Source organism: Cibotium barometz, chromosome 8 (genome assembly GCF_041138505.1).
Source record: "Cibotium barometz isolate CiBa-2024 chromosome 8, ASM4113850v1, whole genome shotgun sequence".
NCBI lineage: Eukaryota > Viridiplantae > Streptophyta > Polypodiopsida > Cyatheales > Cibotiaceae > Cibotium > Cibotium barometz.
In genome coordinates, this window is record NC_141053.1 from 32,513,996 (window position 1) to 32,533,971 (window position 19,976).

Consider the following 19,976-nt stretch of genomic DNA (forward strand, 5'->3'; position numbering starts at 1 on the left):
GAACACCTTAGGGAATATGCATCTTGTTCTCTCATCCTATTATCTCAATCTCTTCTCTTGGGGGACAATACCAACTGGTAGGATTCTCCTCTAGTCTGCCATCTTGACTTAGAATGGAGTTGGTTTGGCATGATTCCCAACTCCCTAGCTAGACTATCTAACAATACACTAGACCCTCCATCTAGGATTCCTTGGGACACGAACTGCCTTCTTACTTTGATTTCCAACTTCCTAGCTAGGCTATCTAACAATATACTAGAACCTCCATTTAGGATTACATGGGACACCAACTGCTCTCTTATCCCGATTGTTACTTCCGTTCATGGTGTTGTAGTACCATTTATTAGTGGTATGATTGGTTTTGTTGTTGATGGTGCATGGGTAAGCAAAAGGGACTAGTCATTCCTCCTTAGGATGACCATGATTCTTACACGTACTGCCAAGTCTTAGTTCTCTTTCATGTTATTGAAATATACAAGTGAATGGGTGTGTGCAGGAACAAGCCCTTAGCAAGAGGCTGTAAAAGAGAAATCTGTAAATGAGTGGGTAACAGTGAAAAGGTGAGAGCTATCTACTGATAAGAGAATCAAGGGTAGCATGAGCGAATATAGGGGTGTGGAAAGATTCTGGGAAAAAGTGCCCCCAGATGTAGGGGAGGTGGTACAAATCAAGGAGAAATCAATGGGATTAGATGCTTGGCATCTTGTGGATGTAAACACTATAAATTGAGGCATTGGCCTAATGAGTATTTGCTGGTTTTTGAGTATCCATGCCTACATTAAGCTATTAGTTAATTGCTCACTAATCTCGTCTTAATCATCATCTAATCACTTGCTAATTATGTTGATTGTTGCATTTGATCCACCATAGTTCATCATCTTGCTTGCATTTTAACACATGTCCTCTGGCAATCTTAACTAGGGCGGCCTTCAGTTCTTCTTGAACATCCTTCCTACTAGGCTTTTGCCCTTCATCCTTCCTAGTAGGCTTTCCCTTTTCATCAGCAGCTAAATCAGAACTAGAGTCGGAGTCAGAAGCCGTGTGACTACACTGATGAGGGATGCTTGTGTAGTCACACGAGCCGTGTTTCTACACTGAGGTGAGGGGTAGCTTGCATGTCCCTGTTGCCTTTTGATAGGCCCATGTGACTGCACTGAGGTGAGGGGTGGCCTGGGTGATCAGGGTTACCTTTCAGGCGCCCTTAGTCGTCAAATTAATTTGACGTGAAAGGGATGAGACTTGCAAGTATTTTACTATTTACATGTAATTTATGACGGCTGAGAAGCTAGAGCTGAGGAGCTCATTTCGATTCTCGAAGCAGGAGGGAGAGATGCGAGTAAGGATAACGTGGTATGCCACCGTGGAGGTGTTAAAACCTGTCCACTCGATCAGCCAAAGCTAAGGTGGGCGGGCGCGCACCAAAAACTCTTGTCCGCCACCGATCAGTTGTGAAGCCACTTTGGCCTAAGTGGGTCAGGAATGAGTGGAGGCCCGGTGGGTGGTACGTCAACTGCTACTACAAACACGACAGCTGGGCAAGCGGCCCTCCACCAATTTAACTCCACTCTATCACCATTTCGGTTCCGGCCTTGAATGAAAAATGAGACGGGCTCTCTCATCTCTGCTTTGTCACTCTTTGCAGTAATTTCGACATTTTAAAAAGTAAAGAAAAAAAAGGAGAAGAAGATAGATACTACATATTATTTATTATTATATATTTTTTAAAAATTCCTATCATTACTAAAAAACACAAAGGCTCAGTAGTCCCTTGAGGCTCGCTGTTGCAGTCTGCTGATAATATTTACACTCTCGAGCTTTGCGACCAGGTAACCCCCCTCCCTTGCATTTTTTTATGAGCTTCAATTTTGGATTAGCCAAGTGTTGGTAGCCTCTTTCCCATTGTTGTTCTCCAACAACTGTATTGGTTAATGCTTCTTCTTGAGGTATAAATACCTTCATTAATCATCAAGTTTTAGAAAAACGCAGATCCGAGAGCCTTCTGTTCAGCCATATGGAATGCAAAGCACTACCAAACAACTAATCGATTCAATTATTGCTCTGATTAATTCACACACTTTATTTCCTGTCTAACTACAACTGATGAATGTTCGTTGTGTACGCAAATTTACCTAGTAATTTTTGAAGACCAGTTTTTGGAATGGCTAGTTTGTCTGAATTAATAAAACACAGAGTGTCGTTAGATATAAGGTTGTTTTAGTTTCGATATGAAGTGCCTACTATATCATGGCATGCTACTTCATTAACATACCCTCTCTATCTATGCATCAAAGAAGGAGAAAAATGGCCGTCGCATCAGGATTTGCCTATGCTAGATTATGTCTACACACCACGCACCCACCATTGGTGTTAGGTGGCCGGTTGTTGTTTTGTATATTCACTGGTTTTTGATGGGGTTGTGCTCATCTTCTCAGTGAGAGTGAGGTTGTACACTGTATGGCGTGTAAATACCCTCGGTGGCTTCACATCTCAGTCTTCTTGTGGAATGGGTGGGGCTTTTGATAAGGAGATCTGCCATCAGTGGCAACAGTAAACTGAGTAACCGCACTGTACACACTCCCACGGTGAGTGGGGGCTTTTGATAAGGAGATCTGCCATCAGTGGCAACAGTAAAACGTGTAACCGCACTGTAGTAAAATGTGTAACCGCACTGTACACACACCCATTGTGAGTGGGGGCTTTTGATAAGGAGATCTGCCATCAGTGGCAAGAGTAAAATGTGTAACCGCACTTGTACACACTCCCATGGCAGGGGTAATCCGAGAAGTTTGTATAAAGATGGCTTGGGCTTTGAAGTTTGTACACACCATGGCTTGCTGCAGAACTGGAGGGTCTGCAGACCTTTCAGAACTGAAGATGCAGATTTGCCTTTGCAGAAGAGTTTTCTACACATATTTTAATGTTTGCCTGGTGCAGGGTTTTCTCGGGAGAGATTCTTGTATGGAATTCGGCTGGCCTTTGGATTCAGCAAGTGTAAGGAGGCACTAACTAAGCTTGTGCTGGTTATTGTGTTTGCACCATATTGTTGCAGAGAAATGGGGTCTCAACTTGCAAGGCAAAGGGCTGTTGTAAAGGAGGAGAAACAATTGGAAGAGCTGCTGAAGGCGGAAGGTGTAGAGTTTCCAGGAAGTGATTATGAAAGCAACGAACGCAAAGAGTGGATGGACAAGTTAGATCTGGACAGGGTGAAGGTAAAGGATGTGGTGTGGCCTGGCACGCACGACTCAGCGACTAATCGGATAGGTGTGCCGCTGGTGTCCCGCCCGTTTGCCCAGTGCCAGAATCTGTCTACATACAAACAACTGGTGCAAGGAGTCAGGGTTTTTGACATCCGAGTGGAGCAACATTGCCGGGTTTGTCATGGTATCTTGAAGAGCTACAATGTGCAGAGAGTTCTGAATGATGTGAAACAGTTCCTAACCGAGACCAAATCCGAGTTCATCATATTGGAAATCAGGACCGAGTATGCCCATGAAGACCCTCCCAACTTTGACAAGCTGCTGATTGAGCAGCTGGGAGACAGCCTGATACCTCAAGACACCCACGTCTTCGACAAAACCCTCAGAGAGCTGCTACCCAAGAGAGTGATCTGTGTGTGGAAACCACAGAAGGCCCCGGCTCCATCTCCTGGAAGCCCTCTATGGAGCTCTGCATATCTGAAAGACAATTGGACAGACACCGATCTTCCTTACACCAAGTTCCAAAACAACATGAATCATCTTGAAAAGCAAGCTCCAGTTCATAGCAGGAAGTATTTCTACAGAGTAGAAAATACATGTACCCCTCAAGCCGATAACGTTGTGGTATGCGTGAAGCCTGTAACAAGACGGATTAAGCCTTATGCCAGGCTCTTCATCTCCCAGGCCCATAAAAAGGGCCTTGGTGACCACTTGCAGATATTCTCTTCAGATTTTGTGGATGCTGACTTTATCAATGCTTGTATTGGAGCCACCATTGCCAGAACTGCAAGCTAGCTAGTGTGTGTGAATGTATGTATGTGGGTAGGCTGCTCTTTTGCTGGAAAGATGTATCTGTATTGTATTTGTTTGTGCTTCTTCTGTGGCTCCTTTGTGGGATAACCACCTGTGCTGTGGGCGTTTGTGTTCTTTCATTTGACTGTAACAGTGTTTTACATTCTGCAACTATATATAATAAAATGGCGAGTTAATTAAATGAATTGGCATTGCCATGCAAATTTCAAATCAAGGTATCCATATGGGCCTCAGCTTTGCAAAATTGTCCATGTGTAGTGTGGTCACCTCTTAACCATTTTGTGATCATATGTTTTACTCATGAGTAGCCTCACCCGTCTTCGATGGGTAATGGTTAAGGATAATTTCGCTCAAATGCTCAAATAGAGCTCCTCCATCATCCACAAATTGCAATGTGAATACTTTCCTTTTCATATTGGGCCACACATCTCCTTACCATCCTTTCATCTCGTTCCCCATCAGGATCGCCAAAAGTGTTGGTGTCTAGTCTAGACTCGACACTTGGGTGGCTCCAAACCACCTAGTTGTTGGCTTTGGAGGAGATGCGACTAGTACAAATGTGTCCAACACGATAAGTTAATGCTAGCACGTTGCGTTACCGATCTGCCTATGTCAAGGGAGTTAGTTACGATAGCATCAAGGTTAGCTCATGCATCTACTGATATCTTGGGCGTAGCTCTTGATTTTGTGTCTAGATAGGAGTCACTTCCGGACAAGAATGACCTTAGACTTGGACGCCAAATAAAAGACATGTTTAAAAAAATAAAAGACATGTTTAAAAAGAAAACATTGATGCAACGTAGAAACCAGATAGAGTTACACAGTATGAAGAACTATATCAATAATCGTTGTATATCAGAGTCAAGACTTCCCTCAAAGTATAATGTCCTAGTCCACAGTTGACACTCCCTATCCTCTTCTCTCTTGATGGTGTTTCTTTTCCTTTTACATCGTCTCGTGTACTACCCGTTGGCAAGATTTGGTTACAAGAAAGTTGTTGCTCAATAGATACACAAGATGGCAAGACTGGGGGTGTCGGTCAGTGGTTGGATGACCCCCAGCAAAGCTTGGGCGCCTTCCACCTATGCTCTATGCTTCCTCTAGATTTCGTAGTCGGATTTTTGATGCCATGGTGCATGGCAATAAAAGCATGTGAAAGCAGGTCACTGAGCACCTAGTACATCTCTGGGAGAAAAATTCTCACGTGGGTGGTATGGTGGCCTTTTGTATGGATCTTGTGGAGCCATTAGTGGGGCAGGTTGAACTACCAACCACCACTGGGCCCTGTATCATAGGTTGTTGAGATGCTCTCCTCCCATTGTATTTGCACGCATCGGTGCTGTGTGTGGCTGTTCTGCAAATGGCACACCAGAGCTCATCTAAGCCACATTCTTCGGCTCTATGGCCGTGATTCATACACCTCGGGCACCAAGTACTTGATTGGACTTTCGGAGGGGACTTCTCTCCTTCATTGGTCAACTGAACCATGGCTGCAGAAAAGCAACCAAGGAGCTTGCTTTTCTTGCCTTCTTGCTCTTTGTCCTTACTTTGTGGTCTTCCTCCTCTTCCTTCGATTTCTCACTTGAAGTTGAGTCATCAGAATCCTCCTCTGCGAAACTTTTTCGGCTTCCTCCTCCTCTTGCTCTTGCCTTTGCTCTTGACAGATCCCACCAACACTCGCTCCATCATGAAAGCTAATTCAACCAGCTGCTCTAGAGTCATAGTTGCAAGATCAGCTTTAGCAACTATCCTTTTCAAATGCTTACTCAATCTCTTAATAAAGTAGGAATTGAGGATTTCTTTCGTTGTGACCGAGTGGCTGCATCCAGTTGTCAGAGAAGCTTTCGCAACTTGGCTGCATAGTCTTCAACCGTGTTATGGGAATATATTCTTAAAAATATTATTCTACCCTCTTATATAATTCAAGGACACTTGGATTATCTTTGCGTCAAGTCAAATTATGTTAATATCATGGGTGATGCCATTATAAATATTAATACATTTGGTGGATATTGACGTATGTTTAGGGTCTCCAATGTTTTTTTCAGTTGGTTTGTATGTAGGGGTGATTCTCGGGTTACTTACGCCTGGCAAATATGTGTGATTATGGTTTGTATGCTTATGAAATATTTATTTCCCTAATTTATTGTTGGTTATTTTATAGGTGAAGAGGATTCTGAGGATTCAAGAGAAGTTACACAAATTTATTACTTGGCATATCATTTTTGTAAACAAGCTTTGTATATACATATGCTAGCTTATGCATATTTTGATTTATTTTGAAAAAGCCATAGTTTATCAACCATAGAGTTGATCTTTAATAATTTGTAAAGCGTGATATGCTTTTAAATCCAAGTCTCAATTTATGGGCACTCTATTGAAGATAAGAGTGTTCTGCAAGAAAAGCACGTTTTTATATTTTTGGAGACTACGGCCTAAATTGGAATAAAGTATCTCGTAAATACTCATGTGTGGGAAAAATAGGCCATACACACATGAGGGGATGATTGTACCCAATCTTGGAGTCGTTCTTTATGAGCTAAGTATTTTATTTATTTTTTCTTTCAATTATTGAATATGTTGAGCAATTGATGAATTATTTGAATTAAATAAATTCTTGCAAGTTTATTTAAATTCTATCTCACTAGAAAATTAGATCTGAGAGTGGTATCGAAGCTAGATATAAGAAGATGGAGACAAGAATTGAAAGCTAAAAAGCTTAATTCAAAGGTTTGTGGAAGGGTTGCTTCTATTAACCAAGGGGCAAAGACCAAAGGCTAAGGGGAGGGTGGCAAACCACTATGTAGAAAACCACAAAACCACTTTCTCTATGAAAAGTGGTTTTTCCAAATTCTTAGCCTCTTCTTGATCCATCCGTATGAATGAAATCTACAATTGAAGGGGGATCCGGCTTAGCTTTTGGATTGCTAAACCACTGTTGTAGAGAAGAATCCATAATGAAGGGTGCTTAAACTTTTACAAGTCAATTATTTTAAAAAATTCTTAATTGTCTTTTCTAGCTAGATTTGTTTTTGATAAAAGGAAAAGAAAAAGCTAGATTAATTGGATTGAATCCAAGATTGTAAGTGAGACCAAAAGAAAACAATTGATTTTCTTCTTCTCTCCCTTACGGTGGCGGCGTCAAATTACACTAAAATTCTCTCCTTCCATAACAGCGCTGCACGGATTTTTCCTAGAGAAGAGAAGGATTGTTTATTTATTTCAAAGCTTTATAAAGCTTTGCTAATAAAGACTTAACAAAGCTTTATAAATATTAAAAAGCTTTATAATACAAAGCTTTATGTTTTAAAAAAACATCTCTTCTCCCTTGTGGCCATCCCGACAGTACCCTGAACAAAGAGAAGAATCTATTTATAAGTTAAAAACTTTAAAAGCCTATAAAGCCTACCCTCAAACATTCAAAGGGATTAAAATAAGAAGAAGAAGCCTTACAAAAAAAAAAGAGAGAAATTTCAGAAGAAGCTTTCTTTTCTTTGGAAGCCTCTTGCTATAAAAATTTTTGGCATTAAGAAAATTTTGACTTTCTCAATATTTTTGGAGGAAGGAATCAAGTCAATCATTTTGCGATGAATTCAAAGGCTAAATTCTCTGTTTTCATTTATTTGCAATGGCTTCTTTACCCATATCACCCACGGTGCATGAACAAATTTTAGCACTTCAAGAATAAATTGCTAGTGAGAAAGAACTCCGACGCAAATTAGAGCATCAAGTCAAGCGTACCAAACACAAACGTGATTCTTCCAATTCTTCCGACTGTCAAGTCAAGCGTGCCAAACAAACCTGATTCTTCCAATTCTTTCGACCTAGATGAGGAGAAAAGTGATCATGTTAGACGCACTATTAAAGCTACCTTGCGTGCTCAAAATTCTTGGAAAGACTCACTAATCAGTTGAAAGGCATTCACTTTCCAAAATTATGATGGTAAAAAGGATGCACGAGTCCTCATTGTATGGATTAGCCAACTAGATGACTATTTCTCTGGTGCGAGAAGTTCTCAGAAAAGGATAAACTTAAATGTGCTTAATTAAATGTGCTTGAAATCATTTGATCAAAAGTGCGGCCTTATGGTGGAACGTGATTAACCAAGGTAAACATTGACCTTCAACATGAAAAGAGTTCCAGAAACTCTTAAAAAAGCATTTTCTACCAAATCGCAGTACAAAGTTAAAGCATATCAAAGATGGCACACTCTACGCTAGATTGATAAAGAGCATGTCCAAGCTTATATTGACAAATTTTGGGATAATATTTTACAAGTTCAAGTAATTGAAAAAGTCAAGGAAAAAGAGCAACGTAGTTCCAATGAGCAACCAAAGAATCAAATCTTCAGATGCTACAAATGTAACAAGGAAGGACACCTCACGCGCAGGATTGCCCTGACAAAAACAAGAATTCCACATCAATGGCTCAACTCAACGTTATTGAAGAAGACGACGAAGATTCTTTCAAGCAAAAGGGTAACTCTGATCCCGACTATTCAGATGAAGATAAGTTTTTAATTCATGCTTTATTGAGAATTCAAGGGAAAATAAAAGAAAAATCAATTTCTATATTACATGATGATGGTAGTTCGCATGATTTCATTTCTAAAAAATAATTGAAAGCACTTAATCTAGATGCATCGCACTCTAGTTACAAGGTAACAGCTGCAGTTCAAGGTACTAAGTACAACTGCACTAAGGAGGTTAAAGATTTAGAATTATAGATGGGTTCACTAAAAGAAAAGAGAACATTCATAGTGGCACCTTTGTAAGGTGTGGATATCATTTTAGGTATGCCATGGAGACATGAACATAACCCTCAGATTGACTATGACACCCATACCATATGGTTAATAAAAGGTGACCAAGAAATTTGTCTTCAATGCTAGAGAGCAAGGGTGAATTAGGCCCATTTTTAACTCATACTCAAGAAAAAAGAGTTGTACGAAAAAAGGAGAAGACATTTTTTAGTTTTGTCAACCAGCTTACTGCCCAGGATGACTCCAAATCAAATGTCTGTAATTGCTTCATAGATGATTTACCACCTGGCTTACCAAGACCTCGTCTGGAAGACTTCCTGGTAGCTCACCACCATGTAAAGGTCCTTATAGAGTTAACATACATGAGCAAATGAAGATCCAAAGGCAAGTCAAAAAATTGTTAGATAAAGAATTGATTAGACCTAGTAGTTCTCCATTTGGTGCTCCAGTTCTTCTTCTTAAAAAGAAGAATGGAACATATCAATTGTGTATCAATTGTCGTACACTAAACAAGATTATTATTAAGAATTGATATCCGATACCTCGACTGGATGACTTGCTAGATAAGCTTAAAGGAGCCCAAGTCTTTAGCAAGATTGACCTAAAGTTTGGTTATCATCAAATTTGAATGGACGAAGGAGATATCTTCAAAACTACTTTAAAGACCCAAACTGGACATTATGAGTTTTTAGTTATGCCATTTGGTTTGACTAATACTCCAGCTACTTTCAACAGAACAATGAATAGGATATTCTTGAAATATCAAAATTTTGTTGTAGTGTTTTTCGATGATATCTTAGTTTTTAGTAAGAATCGTCAAGAGTACGAACAACATTTAGAAAAAATGTTCTCACTTCTTCAAGAGAATCAGCTCTATGTCAATTCTAAAAAGAGCAAATTCTTTCAAGAAGAAATTGAATATCTACGACACATTATCTCTGCTGATGGTATTCGAGTAGATCCCAAAAAGATCAAAAGCATTGCTAATTGGCCTAGACCATGTGATATTCATGAACTCCGATATTTTCTTGGATTATGTAGCTACTACAGGAAGTTCGTTAGAAATTTTGCATACATTGCACATCCTTTGACTGAACTTCTTAAGAAAGCTAGACATTTTGATTGGACTATTAGACAGGATCATTCCTTTGATAAACTTAAGAGAGCATTAACCCATGCACCCCCATGCACCAATTCTTACATTACCAGATTTTCAAAACGACCATTCTTTGTTGTAGTCACTAATGCAAGTGGGCAAGGCTTTGGTGCTGTTCTTATGCAAGATGGACATCCCATTGCTTATGAAAGTCGTAAGCTTAAATGAGCAGAAAGAAGTTATAGTATATATGACAAAGAATTAGCTGCGGTTGTCCATGCTTTAAGACTTTGGAAACATTAATCTCAATTCTTAATCAAGATAAACCAACAAAGCATTCGTCATTTGTTGCCCAACCATTGATCTCTGAGATCGACATGTCAAATGGGCTTCATTTATCCAAAGTTTTCAACTTATGATTCAATATCAACCAGGCAACGAAAATGTTGTGGCCGATGCTTTAAGTAGACGTCCTAGTGTTCACAACATTTCTGTTATTCAAAATCAACCATTGAGTCCTATGAGAGAATCCTATGATATAGACTCAATTTTTTTGGAAATTTGGACTAAGCTTAAAGACAATAGGTGGAACCCTATTGGTGATTATTCATGCCATGATGGTTACCTTTTCTTCCAAAAAAGATTGTGTATTACACAACCTTTCAGATAATTCATACGGGAGGAAATGCATCAACCATCATACATGGGTCATTGAGGTGTTTCAGCTCTTTACAATTAGTCCCTAGAGAATTATTTTGGCTTCATCTTAAACAAGATATAGAAAAATTTGTGTCTGAATGTTCCATTTGTCAAAAAACTAAAGCTACAAAGGTAAAACCCAAGGACTCCTTACCCCTCTACTAATTCCTAATGATACTTGGGAACAAATATCCATGGACTTCATCACAGGTTTGCCTACTACATTGAGTCATAATAATATGATTTGGACAATAATTGATCGTTTGAGTAAGCAAGCATATTTCTTACTTTGTAAGAAAACTTTAACTTCTCAAATGAGCCGCGAATATGTTTATCAAATAAATCTTTGTACATCATGGATTGCCATAGTCATTGTTTCTGATAGAGATTCAAGATTTTGTAGTAACTTTTGGATCACACTATTCTCTAACTTAGGCACTAAAGTAGATTTCTCCATAGCTTTCCATCCGAAAACGAATGGGGACAAACTGAGGTTACTAATAGTACTATCTTGGATCTACTCAGAGCCTATGTTGCCCAACAACCTAACTCATGGGATAAAAGTACATTCATCTTCTCCAATTTTCTTACAATAATACTCCTCATTCGGCTGGTCGAGCACCTTTTGAAACTGTGTATGGAAAACTTTTGCCTATTCCGGCAACTAGACTTTCACAAAATTGAAGTTGTTGATCAATTTACTATCGATTTAAGTAGCATTCTAAATGACATAAAACATTTTATTGATCATGCTCTAGGAAAGTATGTTAAGAAAGAAAATCGTAAACGTAAAGCCATATATTTTGAACTTGGAGACTATGTACTTTTGAAAATTGAAAAGCTTCGACTAAGTGTTGAAAATTTCCCAGCTGTTAAGCTTGCACCAAGATTTTATGAACCTTTTTAGTGATTCACAAAATTAATGATGTTGCATATAAACTTGAATTACCTTCTCATTGGCAAATTCATAATTCATTTCATGTTAGCTTATTAAAACCTTTCAAAGGACCACTTCCCACTCATCCAGTATATGAAGAACCACCTCTTATTGAAGGAGAGGAATACATTTTACTCCTAGATACTATCATTGATCATCAAACTACTTTAACCCAAACTAAAAATCAATATAGAAAATATTTAATAACTTTCCAAAACCATCCTCGTGAAGATGTAAGATGGGTGCCTAAGAAATATTTTCGTGCTTTCCTTGAGATCCTCCGTTCTTTTCAACAAACTGGCAATTGAGGGCAATTGCAAACTCAAGCAAGAGCGAATGTTATGGAAATATATTTTAAGACCTCTTACAAATATTATTCTACCCTCTTAGATAATTAGGGACGCTTGGATTATCTTTGCGTCAAGCCAAATTATGTTAATATCATGGGTGATGCCATTATAAATATTAATACGTTTGGTGGATATATTGACGTATGTTTGGGGTCTCCAATGTTTGTTTCAGTTGGTTCGTATATAGGGGTGATTTGCGGGTTACTTACACCTGGCAAGCATGTGTGTGATTATGGTTTGTATGCTTATGGAATATTTATTTCACCAATTTATTGTTGGTTATTTTATAGGTGAAGAGGATTCTGAGGATTGAAGAGAAGTTACACAAATTTATTACTTGGCACACCATTTTTGTAACAAGCTTTGTATATACATATGCTAGCTTGTGCACATTTTGATTTATTTTGAAAAAGCCATAGTATATCAAGCATAGACTTGGTCTTTAATATTTTATAAAGCGTGATATGCTTTTAAATCCAAGCCTCAATTTATGGGCACTCTATTTTTAAGATAAGAGAGTGTTGTGCAAGAAAAGCACCTTTTTGTATTTTTGGAAGCTATGACCTAAATTGGAATAAATTATCTCGTAAATACTTATGTGTGGGAAAAATAAGTCATATACACATGAGGATGATCGTACCCAATCTTGGAGTCGTGCTTTATGAGTTTAGTATTTTTATTTGTTTTTCCTTTTAATTATTGAATATATTGAGCATGTGGTATTTGATGAATTATTTGAATTAAATTAATTCTTGTAAGTTTATTTAAATTATATCTCTCTAGAAAATTAGATCCGTGTGACAGACCATTTGGTTCTTCTGGTTTATCTAGCATAGCTTATCAAGCACATGCACAGACGCCTTATCTTCTTGAAATCTTTGAAGAAATGCATCTTTGATTGCATCGTATGTCAGAAGTGGAATTTTTGACTTCCCCCTGCTCTTGCTCCTGTCTTTGCTCTTGACAGACCCCACCAACACTTACTTTGCCCCTGAGAGATGATTCAATTAGCTGCTTCAAAGTCATACTTGCGAGATCAGCATCAGCAAACTACCCTTTTCAACTACTTACTCAATCCCTTCATGAAGTAGGAATTAAGGATTTCTTTCATTGTAGCCAATTGGCTGCGTCCAGTCGTATGGAGAAGCTTCCAAAACTTGGCCGCATAGTCTTTGACTGTAAGGTTCTTCTAGCTCATCTGGCGGCATAGCTTATCAAGCACATGCGTGGATGTCTTATCTTCTTGGAATCTTTGAAGAAAGGCATTTCTGATTGCATTGTATGTCAGAAAATGACCATACTCATACTGAGCAACCCAAAGAGCTACACCCTTTTGTAATGTTGGTACAAAAGTTACTTTCTTCACGTTCTGGATCCACTGCCCCGGGGACATCCACCCGCTAGGCACTATCAAAGACAAGGATGTGGGCATCCACATCTTTTAAGGATTTCCCGAAGAATTTTTTATACTTCACCATGACACAACTGGGTGCTGAAGCATGTTGTATTGTTGAAACTAGGGAAGAGGTGGTAGGGGTGGGGGTGGTGGTAGGTATAGTGGTTATTGTGGCAAAGTTGTCGTAGCTTTATCTTGTGATGATTCCAAGCTGGAGTCAGCAAATTGAAGTGCTTGAGCTTGTAGCCACTCTATTGTGGCTAGGTGATGGCCTCTACTACACCACTTGTAGGCACACAAGAAGAAGACACAATGGGATCATAACTGGGGACACCCAAATCCCAACTCCAAGGGAACCAATCAACTTGGCTCCTACCCTCAACCCTCTAGCTGACTCAACTAGACACTTCAAGTCTCCTCAACACCCTCTCAACCTCTCTATCTAATGTAGCCCTCTAGCTGACTCAACTGGACACTTCAAGTCTCCTCAACACCCTCTCAACCTCTCTATCTAATGTAGCTACCTCATAACTATCCTGCTAGGTTAGCTCCCACCTTTGATCTTCCTCTGAAGAGCCTCTCCTGACCTCAGCTGACATCCAACTGGCCAAAATCCCCATCCACCTAACTCAGAATTGGTTGATTCTGCCTTCGAATGATGCTGATGAGACTGACTCCAGTCATAAATTTATCCTCCAGGATTCTCTGTTATCCTCCAGCATCAGCACATCTTATATCCACAACCCCAAGACCTTCCTAGACACTCTGTTGACCCTCTTCTGATCTTCTTCTGAGACTGAAGTAGACTGAATTCTTCTTCAGCAGTCTGACACAATCCTGACTCAGAAGCCTCTATAGAAATAGAAACCTTCCCACTTGTCCGCCCTGACTCTCTCTGGCCCTTAAGTAGCTTTAAACTCAAAGGGATATCACATTATTGGCTCCCTGTCAAGGACAGATGCACGCTCATAGCTAACTCCAACCTCACTGTCCTCTCAAGGATGGCTAAATTGACTCAGCAGACATAGGCTTCCTCTCTTCTGCGTCCGCTGAGACCTCAAGACACTTTGAACACTCAAACCACACTAGGATCCATCATAATAGACACTCATCCGACATTAGCAACAACTACCACATAGAAGAACCACCAGATCTCTAACCCTTTTGACCCCATTGATTGTTGCTGATGAACAGCACACTGCTCAGACTAAAGTCAATAACTCTTCCTTTCAACTCAGTCAAGCCAAACCAAGATCCCTACACTCTCAGCTGACGATACTGATGTTCAGTTGATTCAGAATTAGCTCTGTACCTTCTCAATTGATTTTGACTCAGAATCAATTTCCTAGTCGTTAGACTGGCACACACAGGGGTTCAACCTTCATGAACTCTATGAAAACAACACACCTATCATAGCCAAAACATCAAAATAGAAGACTACGTAACCATTCATAGCTGACACAACTGACATAAGCCCAACCCTCTGTCTTCTTCATATACAAAATTATTTCAGCGTCTCAACAACCCTGAGACCTGGGTGTAATTATTTTAGAATAAAGCACAAAAACTCAAGGATCCCCTTCAAGAAGAACTTGGTGACAACATTTCAAAACGTAAGCTTCAATAGCTACAGTCGAGGGGAGGAATCGAAACGCATCAAGTCTCCAACAAAGGCACTGCACAGAAGTCTGAGGGGACATACCTCCTTGTTGTTGCTGGCTCTGATCTCCGGCTCTTACTTTGCTCTGATCCACAAACAACTCCTCTCACCCTGCACTGTCGAGTCTCCTCTTTTGCAAATTTGAAAAAACTCCAGGTATTCTAGCCTGCAACCCTCACAAAGAAAATGAAACTGTAGGAGTCTAGTCCAGCAACAATATGAAAATGACTCCTCTAAAGAATGCAAAACTACTTGTGCAAGAATTGAAGCCATTGACCTCCTCTCTACTGTAGTTCTCTAAGTTGATTTCTGTTGGCTTTGTTTCCTTTCAAGTTGATTTCATTTCTTCTTTTGATTTTATTGCTTGCAAAGATAGTGGCATGACATCTCTTCTTTTTCTATACTTTGCCGACCAACTCTCTTCTGTAGTTCTCTAAGTTGATTTCTTTGCTTGCAAAGATAGTGGCATGACATCTCTTCTTTTTCTATACTTTGCCGACCAACTCATGAATGCTAATTTTTTCTATTGGTGTTGATTACTTTCTAAAACTTGTAAAATTGTTCTATGTTGAACAAATAATTATATAAATGTTATAGAATACCCTTAGCTTTAACAATCGATAGTTCCTTCTCTGCTCTCAATAAACTTGATTTGATCTTATTGCTTGTAGTGATAGGGACACAACATATCTCATCAAATAGAATACTCTCATCACAAGCATCAATTCACAAGTGAGTCATTTTTTCCCTTGAAATCTTTGCAATTATACACAAATTTTAGTATGCAGAGATAGGAGTTAGCAAAATATTTTTTTTCCCTAACATTTTGTCATTTTGACATGTATTTTCTAATACGTTATAGCTCTCTTTTTTTGACACATTTAAATAGTATTTGGCATTATTATTATCCAAATATATTTTTTGTCATGTATTCAATTTTTTAAAACATTGGCATTACATATTCATTATCTTGTAGGATAATGTCAAAAATGAAGAAGAGAGCAAGAGAAATGGAGACTGGAAGTTTTTTAGAATCGAAAGAGCCTAATGTTGATGTTCTAAGTAATGAACCAAACAAGACTTAGGGTAGGTCTAAGAAGTTATCAAATATTAACGATATTACAAAACAATCAAATGTCAACTTCAAAGTTCTTGAGCTAAGTGTGACAATATCATTAGTTGATAGTGATATTGATGAAGCATTACTAAATAATCCTTATGATTTTATCACAAAAGAATGCCATGCTGGAAGTTTCTCATTGATGATGATGGGTAAGTAGCACCGAAGACCGCTTCCATAAGAGGCTAGTTTTAGAGCCAAGGCTCTTCAGCTCAAACATGATGATCTTTGTGGAAAGATGAGTACAATTACACTTGAGGATTCTTCTTGTTTTTTCACCACATTGATAGATAATTAGATGATTATAATAGAAAGATTTGGGTATATTTCCTTAAGTAAAAGTCTCAAGATTTTGAAAAGTTTAAGGAAGCTGAGGGGGGGATGCAATGAAGGGGAAGAAGAAAGAGAAAGAAAGATGCACTCATAATGGAGTACCACATGCACTCAAGGGAGTACCACCATAGCCATGGAAGCTTGAAGCTCCAAGAAGGGCAATAGTCAAATGATCAATAGTTCTCCAATGCCCATGAGCCTCATGTATCATATAGCCTAAGGCCCCCAAAGGCACACATGTAAATGACCCTAAGCCAAGTGCCTAGGTCCCATCCCCATGTGCATGTGACACCACATTTACTTCATTACAAACCATCCCCTCCTATAATGATTTCATCCTCGAAATCAAAGGGTGGTCGTGCCCAAAGAAAAGAAATATACAAGTGGCTATGTACAAAAGCTAAAAAATCACATCCCATTAGGACTTGTTTGGGGTCTTCTTGGGCCCTTTAATTTGCCCCAAGCCTAATGACAGTCATTAAGGAGTGGTGCAATGGGAGAAGGCCATGTGGAGAAAAATGTTGGGTTTCCCTGCCCCTAATATGTAGGGGTCAAACTTGAATCATACGTTTTTTTTAAAGAAATTGGGCTGAAAAATGCAAAATCTTTCAATAAAATCAAATTTCCCACCTTTTTTTAATAAAGACAGCTCAAACTGGCATAAATGACCCCACCTCAAAAAGTGGGCTAGGGCCAAAAATGCCCCCCCATCATTATCCCTCATTTAAAGCTACTTTTCCCTCTCCCCACTCCCTCTTCCTCTCTCTAAAACTAGCAATTCGGTTTTGAGTCTCTCTCTAACTAAAAGAGTCTTTTTTGGCCTCCTCCCTCCCCATTCTGCCTTCCCCTTCCCTCCTAAAGTTAGATCTATCTTTCTGTGCCTTCTTGGCTAGGGAAACCTTGGAAAACAGTCCACTTTTTTCCCCATCAAGTCCATCCTCTCTTGCTTGCACACATTCTTCACTCTCCTCTTGCTAGCTTATACACATTCTTGACTCCTCTTGCCAGCTTATATGCTCTGCTAGCATTAGGTTGTAGAGATCTTCTTGGCTATGGAAAGCTTGGAAAACAGTCCACTTTTTTCCCCATCAAGTCCATCCTCTCTTGCTTGCACACATTCTTCACTCTCCTCTTGCTAGCTTATACACATTCTTGACTCCTCTTGCCAGCTTATATGCTCTGCTAGCATTAGGTTGCAGAGATCTCACACACCTACAACTTCATAGCATTTAGCTTAATCGGTTAGCCAAGCACAATGAGTCACCGACCTCGTTCAAGGGTGGAGTCCTTTAGCAGCAGCAACGAACAAGACGACACTGGCTTGTGGGCTACAAGCACCTTTGCAAAAGGAATGTGGGTGACGATGCGTCCAAGCACAAGGGGAGCCCACAAAGTCTCTCGCAGATACATAGGGTTAAAGTCACACCATTGGAAGGGCCGCATAGTGGATCTCAAGCAGGGGGCTGATGGAAGCAAGCAGGTGATGATCCAACACGTCTACAAGGCATCGCAACTCCGTGTTGACAATGCCAATCACAAATGCTTTCCTGCAAATTGTAAGTTTTATTTGTGCTTCTTGTTTTATGGGCTGCACTGAGACATGCTAATATCATTTCATGTTACGGAAGCTTGATTTTTTCAAGTGTGTTCTTGTAATGTTCTGTGCAGACATCTTTCCGTCGACATTTGTGGAATGGGAGCCTTTAGAGGCCCTTTCTGGAACCTTTGAGGCGCACCACTTTGAAATCGGCAACCTACTATATACTGGTTGTTCGGCATCAGAGCTTTTAGAGTGCTCAGTTTTCTTCTTTCATGCAGAGTATATTGTACCCACGTCAAGAGATGGTTCTGGGACTCTACGGAGGCTCCCTACACCAAGTCTCACGGACCATGATTGGCCAAAGCCCGACAATACTTTGGTTGCACTAACCAGACGTCGGATTGAGATTGATGTGTGCAATGCAATGAAGTGCACCTATGGGTCACATCGTGCGACTCTCACGTTCTTCATGCCTTTACATTTGTTTGTGTTTTTATTCAAGGAGGCTGATGTTCACCGGACTCCTACAATGTGGATTGCAAAGGGAGGCACAGTAATGAGTGTCTTTCTGCCACCTTCGTGGGATTTGAAGGTTATTCAACATCAGGGTGACAAGATAAAGTGCATGGTGGTGTCGGAGAAGATGGTCGTTCGGTACCAGCTTGGAAAGCAACAACTCTCTATTATCTTTCCTTACAGACGTTGGAAGCTGACTGGTGGAGGCGAATGGCAAGCACTCGATTCGGACATCAACGATGCAGAACAGCTTGATGTACATGTTAGCACGCAAGCTGATGTGTGGGATATCGTAGTAAATGCTGATTGGAATATGGCGAACCTAAGGGAGTACTTAGGCCTTAGGTTTGCACTGAAAGGTGACTTTTCATTTGTGATTGATAACACACCTCTACGTAAGAGGAAAGAGGCATCTTACTTTTGTAAAAGCATTCCCTTCCCCAGATGTATCCATATCAAGCAAGCTATGTAACAGATTTTGAGAGATTAATTTAAAACAATTTTGGCTACTCGCAATTTGCGTTCAATTTTGTGCACTTTTAAGTTATGTCGCGTGTTTTTATTTTTTTGGAGGTTTTAAACATAAAAAAAGTTTTAAAGACCTCTTTATAAGTCACTTTTGGCCACTTTGAGTTCATCTCCTCACTCTCGGCATCTTTGCGGTCCCCTCGCCTTCTTCGCTACTCAAGCATGGCCACCCCCGCCCAAGCTCTCCTATCTCAATTGCACAAGCTTGACCTCGGTCACTTGATCGAGAAGCTTGCACCCATCTTTCAGACATCTATTGACATGGAAGGCACCGCCGAACTCCATAATGACGTGTTTGGGGCGTTCACTAGCTACATGGACACATACATGGCTGAATATTGTGTCAACTTTGAAGACGAGGAGGGAACTTGGGTGCCTGTGGATCTTATCAAGCATACCTACAAAGCGGACAAAAATTTCAGGTTCAGGCTTGCAAGATTCCTCAAAGGCCTTAGTAGCACATATCTAAGGGAGGAGGAAGAAGATAACCTGGTAGGTCTTGGAATGGGCAACATCGGCACAAGTTTTTTGAGGTGGGACATGACTCTTGCCCTCCTGATCTTGGAGGGAACAGAGAAAAGCAAGGGAAAGAGGAAGGCCACTCCTCCAAAGAAAGCCACACCTTATCTCTTGATCAAGGAAGCTGACCCAAAGGAGGAGATTGTCACCCCAGTGCAAGAAGCATCTCTTGCACTTGTGACTCTGGCGGAAGAGCCGCAAGCTGAGGCTGTGAAACGGGACATCGAAGGGGACGATGTCATGGATGAAGTTCCAGAGCTCGAAGTGCGAACTCTACACCCGATCATAGTAGAAGGTGTAGAGTTCTTATTTTTGGATGACATCGCCCATGTCCTTGGGCTGCACCAGGATGAAACTCTCTCAGTCATTGCTATGTACGCGGGCATGCGAGACACACAACAGCCATCCAAAGATGATGACATCCGCATTGACTTCAGTTCCGCAGATGTCACAAAGGTGCTTGCGCTCCCGGAAAATCATGCCTCAATAGAGTCCCTTGTGGCAGAGACT

At 40.1% G+C, this 19,976-nt stretch overlaps 1 protein-coding gene across 2 annotated transcripts; it reads left to right on the forward strand.

The window, feature by feature from the left end:
- Nucleotides 1–1,684: 1,684 nt before the first annotated feature.
- On the forward strand, nucleotides 1,685–4,062 carry LOC147636160 (uncharacterized). 2 transcript variants are annotated; one of them, XM_086801597.1, is made up of 2 exons: nucleotides 1,685–1,826; nucleotides 3,050–4,062. In XM_086801597.1, the coding sequence occupies exon 2, from the start codon at nucleotides 3,054–3,056 to the stop codon at nucleotides 3,990–3,992; it is 939 nt and encodes a 312-aa protein (XP_086657723.1). In that variant the 5' UTR covers nucleotides 1,685–1,826; nucleotides 3,050–3,053; the 3' UTR covers nucleotides 3,993–4,062. The 2 variants fall into 2 exon arrangements, with proteins under 2 accessions (XP_086657723.1, XP_086657724.1); XM_086801598.1 differs by having other exon boundaries at nucleotides 1,710–1,826; nucleotides 2,935–4,062.
- The last annotated feature ends 15,914 nt before the right edge of the window (nucleotides 4,063–19,976 follow it).